At 43.4% G+C, this 9,880-nt stretch overlaps 1 protein-coding gene across 1 annotated transcript; it reads left to right on the top strand.

Moving 5' to 3' along the window:
* Positions 1-6,037: 6,037 nt before the first annotated feature.
* LOC110984777 (5-hydroxytryptamine receptor 1B-like) lies at positions 6,038-9,468 on the top strand. The gene has a single exon (XM_087138543.1). It carries the CDS (start codon positions 7,027-7,029, stop codon positions 8,149-8,151), a length of 1,125 nt encoding a protein of 374 aa, XP_086994669.1. The 5' UTR covers positions 6,038-7,026; the 3' UTR covers positions 8,152-9,468.
* Positions 9,469-9,880: the final 412 nt, after the last annotated feature.

Genomic DNA, 9,880 nt, shown 5'->3' with positions numbered 1-9,880 from the left:
ACATCAAGGTATGTTAAATTCAGACTTTTCAGGCTAAAAATGTTTGTGGAAGAGTCTTTCACGATGATTCGACGAGTACAATCAAAAGAAAAAATAACGACAAATGACCGCGTACTAACGTACCTGCAATGGTCGTGTATCTTGTGCAGTGCCCGTGGTTTAAACTGAAGTGGCGTCACACTTACGAACCGGATACCCGACGTAGTGTGTGGACTCCGCGGGCGCGCGCGACGAAGTTCAACACAGAGAGCGTCGGTTATCGATGCAGATATGCGCAGACGGCGCGAATGTGAAATCCCTCTATCCTTCTGAGAACGTGTTAACGCATGGCACAATCGTGCTGGACCACGATGTGTTGTGATGGTAATGAGTGGACAGGGTTGTGATGGTAATCTACTTATTCAAGATAAACTAGTCAAGCATGCATAGTTCTCACGTGCGCTTGTACGTGGTTGAAGCTCCCCATAGGAATATTTGCGATTACCGTGGCCATGGTGGTCCACACGTGGTGGTGTTGTTTATATTTAGCGCAATCTAGTCAAGTGGGTGATAAAGGTCTATATGGTTAACATCATCAGGTGGAGCTTTTAGAGGGAACAAAGAGGGGGCGTGCTTTGACAAAGCATCGACGGTCCCATGGATTATAGCAGGGCAAATCAATGAACATTACTACCTGATGGCGTTCATGGATCTGCTAATTAAAATTAACATTTACGGACCTGTAGCTCTGATTAGAATTCACTTTCTCAACTACTTTCGACATGGCTGTGGTAAGCATAAATAACACATCTTCGTTCATGGACATTAACACCACCGAAGAACCGGCGACCGATGGACCGTTTCTTTACTTGTGCGAGACTTGCGTCGGACTTTCATGTGTTTTGGTCACGGGTGGAAAACCGTGATCATGTCGGTCATCCAAGAGACTCCACATCGTGACCAACGTCTTATGGCCAACCTCGGCATGGCTGACTGGACTAACATGTCTTGGCAGGCCGTGGCCTTTCTCAGCCATGGTGCAGGGCCGCTGCGGTTTTTACAGTTTTACACCGGTCTTGGAGCAAGTCTGTACTCACTGGCTGCCATAGCGTTATCTCTTCATGCCAGTCGCCCTTACAGCAACGCACAGCCCTGCAGCCGTTGGTACTTCCCTGTCAAAGTCTCCGTCATGATCGCCGCAGCCTGGGCCCTTCCATCAGTTGTCTTCTTGCTGCCAATCATCGGCATCGGCACGCTTGGCTTACGATCTCCGACAACAATCCACACCCGTAAGGCGCAGAATACAACCCCGCTCAATCATTTGGCCTCTACTCGATCCCCATACTTATCATCATCAGTTCCTGAGTGGCACTGGATCTGGTTGAATACTCTGAAAAGCTCAACTTGAGCATCACTCAGAACGGTTCGGGAAGGGGGGGTGTTCATTCCAACTGCAGATAACTTTGCAATGCTTTTTTGAAATCCCTTATTTTGCCTATCGAAGTTTTTGCTTATAGAAGCTCTGCGCTGAACAGCCTCAATCTTGTCTACGACTTTCTTTGTACAGGGAGCCCATACAGAGATACTCTGTGTGGTCGTACCAGGCTCTTAAAGGCCTGAGTTTTTACAAGAAATGGAGCATTGCACAGGTTTCTACGAACAAACCGATCACACTATTGGCTTAAACTGCAAATGATATCTATAATGACAATGATGAAAGAGTGACACCAGGCTATTTTATGATGATGTTTCAGAAAGCCTAGGTCCAGACAGTGAATACCTGTAATGAGTTGGTGACCGTATTCTTGTAAACCGCATAACACAACACTTATCAGGCGTAATATTCAGCTCTTCCCACTTCTCTACTTTACGGAGATCTTTCTGGAGAGCAGTACCGTCGTTGTTATTGTCAATGGGACGATAGAGTAATCAGCCATCTGCAAAAAGGCACACTTTTGAAGAAATACGCCCGGGAAGGTTGTTTATGTAACATAAGAAGAGAAGGGCCCCAGCACTATACATTGTGGAACACCTGAGGCTACGTAGACTGATTTTGATGATTTACCTTGGAAGACAACAGTTTGTTTACGTTTGGTGAAGAAATCGGACATCCAAGAAAGTAGTGCAACACGTATTCCATAAAAATCTAACTTATAGAGTAAGCGTTTGTTGGGTACCGTACTTTGTGTACTTCACTAAAGAATTGATGAATGGTAGACAAAAGTTGAGTTTCACAGGAACAGCGTGATATAAAGCCAAGCTGGTGATCGCTCAGGGTGTTGAACCTCTCAAGATTATTCATGACATGGCAGAAGATAATGTGTTTGAGTAACTTGCAAACCTCTGAAGTGAGAGAGACAGGTCTATAATTGACTGGATCTATCCTACTATACCGGTCCCCTTTTTATACAATGCAGAGATGTTAGCACATCGCCAATCTCTAGGAAGTTTCCCTGTTTCAATACTGCAAAATGCAAAAAGATCGGAAGAACTGGAGTTATGTCCTCTGCACACAACTTTAAAACATGGGGCTTGACTTCATCTGGTCCAGGAGCTTTATTAACGTTGATCTCCCGCAGTAGCTTTACAACACCACCAGTATCGATTGTAAGGTTTGACACAGCTGGAAAAGGGCTCTTTCCGAAAGAAGGGATATTAGAGGTGTCTTCCCTGTTGGAGGTAGACTTGTACTGTTTTAATACTATTAAGTGCCTCAGCTCTGTCGAATGCGTTGCCAACCAATGTGGCATTTCTCCAAAGTGTAGTAATGCCACATTTATCCCGTCTTCGATATTTTATGAACGACCGAAACTTCTTAACATTTGACTGCATTGATTCAAAAATGGTTGTCGAGAGATACCCCTGTTAAGCCTTAATTTCGGCTATTGCGTTGAACCTGTTTCTTGAGTGCTCTATCATGTTTCTACTGCCAGTCAGAGTTAGAAGGTTTTAAGCCTTATTTTTCTTTTTAAGCCTTATTTTTCTTTTATATCATGCAACTGAGTGGTCGGGTAAGCCTAGGGAGATACAACCTAGAAGACTTCATAGAAGAAGGCACATGTATCTTGCAGTGCACAAAGTTTTCAGTTTTCATCAATTGATTTATGACTACAGTTCTCCTCAAACTTTGTCCTGAACTGGCTCAAGCCGTCTTTTCAGTCATCGGTGGTCGCAGTATGCCAAATGGTACATGTTTCTGCGACCTCTTTTCTGGACACAAGGCCTAGCCTCAGTATCTGCAATGATTTTGAAGTGATCGGATATACCAGGCTCAGTCTTGGGGTGAAAGCAGCTTGGGTTTGAAAGATACAACAGATTGAGGATATTCTGCACACTGGATGATCTTGTTTGCTGATAATGTTTAGGTTTATATGCAAGTTGAGTTGAACAAGAGAAAAGTCCTCTAGTAGAGTTAAGAGTTCATTAGTTAATTCAGCTTGATAATTGCCATCAGTGTTAGACTTACGACAAGATAGTCTCCAGTTGACATCAGGGACATTGAAGTCACCTCCAATCCAGACTACGTGATTCTTCTGCCAATCGAGTTTTGTAAAAGAGTCCCAAAATTTTTGAATGGGATCAGACGGCACTGTACATCCAACCCAAATATCATTAACCCAGGAAGCAGATGAGAAGAGACGAGCTACAGGACACCCCACCTCGAAATGATCATTCACCAGTTGGAGAGTCGACCGTCAGTGCTTTCATCGTAGAAAGCTGTCCTCAACAGCGCATCAAAACGAAGTGACCAGCAACAAACGACGGGCAATCAGCTGTCAGCAGCTTGCAATCACCAAGAACCTTTTCATGGCCTTCTACATCTCCCTCCTGTTGATTTCTCTACACTTTGTCTCCCTGGCAACGGTTATAAGTTCACTTTCTGCGTCCTGACAATCTGCATCCGGAATAGCAGCAGAGAACCCCATCATATACACGGCCAACTATTCTCCCTTCAAGGGGGTGCTTCGGAGCATCCGTAGTTACACCACTCGCAGATCCCCCAGCCATCTAACAGGTTGGAAAATCTGTCTCGTCTTGGAAACGAAACGAATGTGTTCTTAAGCTGAGTGTGGCGAAGAAGTGGTGTGTAAAGCTTCCAGAGACAGACAAAATTATAATTAATCGTGCAAAATTACATTCGGTGACATCCGAGATTGATTATGCTATTCGTCTTAGAACTTAAGGGTTAATCAAACTGGTACGCCTGCAGGCGCTTACTAGCTGTTTCGAAACGTTACTCGTATAATGTATGAGCATTCTTGTGCATTGATCCCAAACGAGCTAGTCTTTTATCGCCACGGCAAGTTTTGGTTTTTAACAGGCTTTATATGCATACCGAGTTTTTTGGAAATTTCTTAGGCACCCGATCCAACTACCCACCGCTAAAATATAAGCGAGGGCTGTGCAGCAAAATAGCCATGCTCTAACCATAATGCTAATTTATTATCGTATGATGCAATACAGTGGGTAAACCTATAAGTGAGGCCTGTTCGAGGCTTCTACTTACAAATTTTTGTGAAGCTGACTAGCCTTACTTACAAGTTTGCCTACTGTATTCATCATACGAAAACATGGTAGCATCACAGTTCTTTAGCATCACTTACAAGTAGCGGTGGGTTGTCGGATCGGGTGTCATAGGTGAGTAAATTTCAATATTACGAAGGGAAAGTCACATGTAAGCCTTTAAAGATGGCCTTGTCGTTAATGTCAGTAAAATTTAAGGAAAAGATTTGAGGAAGATGTACTTTGAAAAAAACAAAAACAAAACAAAAACAAAACCCTCTGCCTGCATCCGCAATTCCTCACACTCCATCGACTCACCCGGTCAATTGTAACTAATCTTTTAATCTGAGTGTAAAATTACAGTTTTCCCACTTGGGCATTCAGGTCCGGTTAAACAAAACGAAAAGAAAATCCACAGAACAGTAAGCCTTAGTGCCGTCAACACGTCAGTTTGACAGCTGTCGAACTCCACTAACAGGAACTAACTGCTCTAACTAACTGCAGGAACTAACTCGCTCATATATGTGCAAGGGTCATGCAAACAAGAAGTTCGACACCGACAAGGAACTTCTCGTGTTATAGTGGCACACATGCAGTCTGTTGTAAGTGCACGGAACCTTTGTGTCTTTGGAAACTGCCGTGGATTTCGCTTGCAGACTTTGTTTTTAGAATTTAAGGACTTTTCTGGTATGTAATGCTTCCTATTTCGGTCAGGAATACTGGACAAAACACAGCTCGTATTTTTCATAAGTTGCTGAAAATCACTGGAAATCTAAAATAACTGAATTTGTGATCTGATCTGGGAAAACCCTTTACATGGTGAAATTTGTTCTTTTTTGTGTTTTATATATATATAATTTATGACGCCCCTTGCTGTTGTCAAAACTGTTTAATCCCTATTTATGGGATGTCTGTACAACAGTTTTGCTTTTACAATCAATTTTATAGTTCAAAACCTTTTATCGAGTTTGCGCAAAGAGAATTACGCCCTCTCTTGGTTCAGCTAGAGACTCATAGCCGCTTGTATAAAACTTTAAACCATCACGCGGACATGTGTTGACACTAACAAACTAATCAATCGCCAGGGCTCTATTTAGATATTACATCCATATGAACCAGTGATAATTTTGAAATATATGAGAATGAAATATCAGTCTAACAACTACTCACTTTCATTCCATCTGGGAAAGTCCCATATACGCACAGTAAGGTGGTCTTATAGTTGTTGTAAGTAACATGAAAGTTTGGCTTGAGGAACACGTGCTTTGCCCGTTAACATCCACTTCATCCACCGTCCCGTACACATCCATCGACCCAGCCGGCCGTCAGTAGTTCACTTTTTTTAACTGTGTGTAAAATTAAAGCTGTGGTTGTGGGGTGTTTAGCCCGGTAAAAAAAAGAAAAAATGGTTTAACCAGGAACAAGATAACTGCAGGTTCCAATGCGGGCGTTTCACAATAGCGCGCCTCCAAGAGTTTGCAACGCATTGGCCAATCACAATGCGCCAAACCTGTCGATCCAATGCGCGTTTGGAAAGGGTGAATCGCCCGTGTTGACACGTCGATCTACGAGCTGTTGGATGCCAGGTATAAACAGGAGCCCACTACAACAGTTCTTTTGTGCGTCAGGATCATGGGAACCAATTTCACCAACGTCAAAAGGAAGCTTACGTGTCTTGTAATGGTACGCAACAGTCTTACTCAAAATGCATGACGTCTTGTGTCTGTCTGATGTGGAACTGCAAGAGATAACGTTTACTTACTATCTTGAGCTTACCAATGACTATCATTTCCTTTTGGCTGCTCCTTACCCAAGATGTGAGGCCTCTCATCTTAAAAAAAAAAAAAAAAGGAAAAAAAGAAAAATGCGGGGGGGGGGGCTGTGGCAGCCGTTACCATAAAGTGTGCTTTACCATGAAGTGGTGTTTTAGTGACGAAATTCCCCCATCGTGGTGCTTAAAAATCGTGGCCAAACCACCCGACATCATACCCGCGAAGGGGTTTGAGATAAAACCTCACGATACGTATGGGTATACCCGACCGCCGGATTTGTATTGCTCCATCGTGCGTGATATTAGGAGAAATAATCGTCCGTCACCTCATGTCAACTACTGGTTATTCCCTGCCAAGGGTATCACGGAGTAAAATATGGAGCTGATTGTCCATAATGTACACACTGTTTCAGTGGAAAGCGGACTTGTGAAATATGAGGGCGAGGCTACAGGGACATTTGCATGTGCTGAAAATGAAATAATTTATGATGCTCACAGGAAAACGCCACTCACAAACAAAAGGAAACCGAAAACGCATGTCCTTTCATTTCCTGACAAAGGTGTGGTGAAGGTGTCACTCTGCGACAATTACTGTTCATTTATTATGTCGGCGTACCATCACAATTGCTAAGTGGGAGAAGCTATTAGCAGAGCACCCAATGCATGACAACATTTGCCAACAGCCATCCTTGTAGTGTACATTGATCTATTGTGCACACATATAATGACATGCTGTTCTAATTGAATCTTCACTCCTCTCATTTAATTCCAACATGGCAATGGTAATCATCAATACAACATCTTCAGTTACGGACAATAACACCACCGTTGAAATGGCGACCGCTAGTCCGTCCCTCTATCCGTACGAGGCCCGCATCGGAGTTTCTTGTGTATGGGTAGCAGCTGCGGTTCTGGGACTGGTGGGGAACAGCCTCGTGATCTTGTCGGTCATCGTGTCCAAGAAGCTCCGCACCGTGACCAACGCCTTCGTGGTCAACCTTAGCATGGCCGATTTCTGGACCAGTCTGTCTTATCCGTGGCAGGTTGTGGCCATACTCAGCCCCGGTGCCTGGCCGTTATCCACCGAGGTTCCGTGCTACATCGCCGCTGTGCAGTTTTACACCGGTCTGGGTGCGAGCATTTACTCACTGTCAGCCATAGCGTTCAATCGCTTTATGCTTATCACCCGGACCACCACAACGTACAGGCGTTGGTACTCCCCGGGGAAAGTCTCCTTCATGATCGCCTTGACCTGGGTCATTCCATCAGTTGTCTTCTTCTTGCCACCAATTATTGGTATCGGCACGTTTGGTTATGATCCTACAGACAACACATGCTCCGACAAGGATGGACACGCCCGTGGCTCAGACTACAATCTGGCTCAATCTCTTGGCCTGTACCCCATCCCCATGCTTGTCATTGTCAGTTCGTACTTGGCACTGTACATCCATCTCAAACGTCACTTCAGGAAGCAGAAGAGGAGACACACACGATACGATAACCGGCCTCAGAACGATGAATCAGGAGTTGCGGTGTCGACAGTCAGTTTTACCATTGTGACCGAGTCCACCTCCATGGCCACCCTTGATATGGCCAGAATGAAACAGCGCACAATCAGCCGTCAGCAGCTGGCGATCACCAAGAACCTCTTCATGGTCTTCTGTGTCTTTTTCGTCTTGATCTCACCTTATTTCATCTCCCTGGCCGTGCCATCAAGTCGCAAGTTCGCTCTCTACGGAGCAACCATCAGCATCTTGAACAGCTGCGTGAACCCCATCATCTACACGGTCAACCATCCTCACTTCAAGGGGGTGCTCCGGAGCATCCTTCGGTGCCGCTACTCGCAGATACCCGAGCCGTCCGACTGGTTGAAATCTGTCCTGTCTCGGAACCGATAGGAACAGGGATATCACTAGGATTGATCCAGGCGTGTACATAGTGTTGAGCTGAGTGCACAAGCTCATGGAGACAGGCTTAATGCACACGCAGTGTTTGTGGAGACTGACTCATGCTGTAATATTAGAACTAAACGGCATCAAAATTATAGACGCCTCTTTAACATTTCAAAGCATCGTGCGTAAATGAATTTTCTCTGGTACTGATCCTTGACGAACTAATCTTGTAAATGGCTTCTGCCCAGTTTCGTCTTGATATATATGTAAATAATTTCTTCGAAACAATGTAGAAAGTGATTAGATGTTCGTATTGTCCGAAGCGCACAGCTTACAATGATAACTCGAAATGGACGAGAATGAAGAATTATTCCAATCATTATTTTCAGTCCACTTTCTACATAATTAACATTGAAAAGCAAATGTTCAGGCTAAAGGGACTACCTCAAGATCATTGTAAATATAAAAGTTACAGTAAATAAAAAGAAACTTTGAGTTGAGGTACTTCGCTCGATAACACCAGCAATATCCCTTACCCCATCAAGCCAGGTATCTGTATTTTTTTATTGCGAAATTAAAAGTTATGGAACGTTTCACCTGGTAATACAACATTGTAACAAAGACAACAAAACCGTAAATGTCAATCAACAAGTCGATCTGAGAGACAGAAGGTACCAAGGACGAGCAGTGACTAAAATATGGCTTTACTGTGGGCGAGGGTCAAGGGAACCAAGTTTGATCGCGTGACAAGGAAGATCGATCAGGCCGTTGTAGTACACACGGTGCTATTGCGAGGAAGTGTGTAGAACCTGTTTCCTCGAAGACTTTGTAGAAAGAAAACAATTCAAGTGTACAAATACTCACCTTAACATGGCTGTTTAGGAAGAGGTACATAGGGAAATAGCCGTACCGTCTGTAAGTTAAGTTGTTTTTATTTTAAAACAGTAGAGTGAAAGTCAGGTGTAGACGGAAGAATTAAAAAAACATACAAAACAAAAACAAAACAAAACAAAACAAAAAACAGAATGTTGCAGAAAAAAACTGCAGTTGTATGTCTAAATTATCGAGTATGTGCGACCCAGATTTGTAAATACGTGTCATCATGCATGCTCGTGTTCAGTCACATCACAAAGCCTATTCTAATGGGTTTAAGCGAGATAAAAAAACAACAAAAACTCCAGCTGTTGATAAACCCACATTCAGAAATGATTGATGCCCGATATAGGCTGTTTTCTACATCAAACATAATCATAGTGGTGTGAGAACAGTATGTTTTTTATATGTGCGTCACGTGTCTTTCGGCAAAGATTTTTTCAGTCCTGTAGCTATACAGCTGTCCTTTTTGTTTAACCCTAACCCTCCTCAATCCTTCACCTGTTGGAGGATTGAGGAGGGTTAGGGTTAATGTCCAGTTCCTCGAATCGGTCAAATTAACGGTAAAAATTGAATAATAATGACTGCACGTGATGTGCGATATTGTGTATCGACATCCGAGGGACTCGTGGCTATATCCCTGTTTCCTGCAGCGCTCCATAAATGGTTTCTTATACCTCTGTCGCAAACTCCTAGCAATATTTTCCTCACTTGAAGTTTCCCAACTTAAATGGAAACGAGGAATTTCTTAAGTTTGCTGCTTGACAGAAAGCTTTACAACGTAAACGGACTCAGTACATAATTTTATTTGCGTTGAGCGCACGTTTTCCTTAACACATTAGTAACACGTCATTACTTTTTT

The sequence above is a fragment of the Acanthaster planci genome, linkage group LG06, assembly GCF_054643075.1.
Source record: "Acanthaster planci isolate LZ-2023a linkage group LG06, COTS_SCS, whole genome shotgun sequence".
Taxonomy (NCBI): Eukaryota; Metazoa; Echinodermata; class Asteroidea; order Valvatida; family Acanthasteridae; genus Acanthaster; species Acanthaster planci.
The sequence above is the reverse complement of the archived record's forward strand: the minus strand, read 5'-3'. Positions and strand labels throughout refer to the sequence as shown.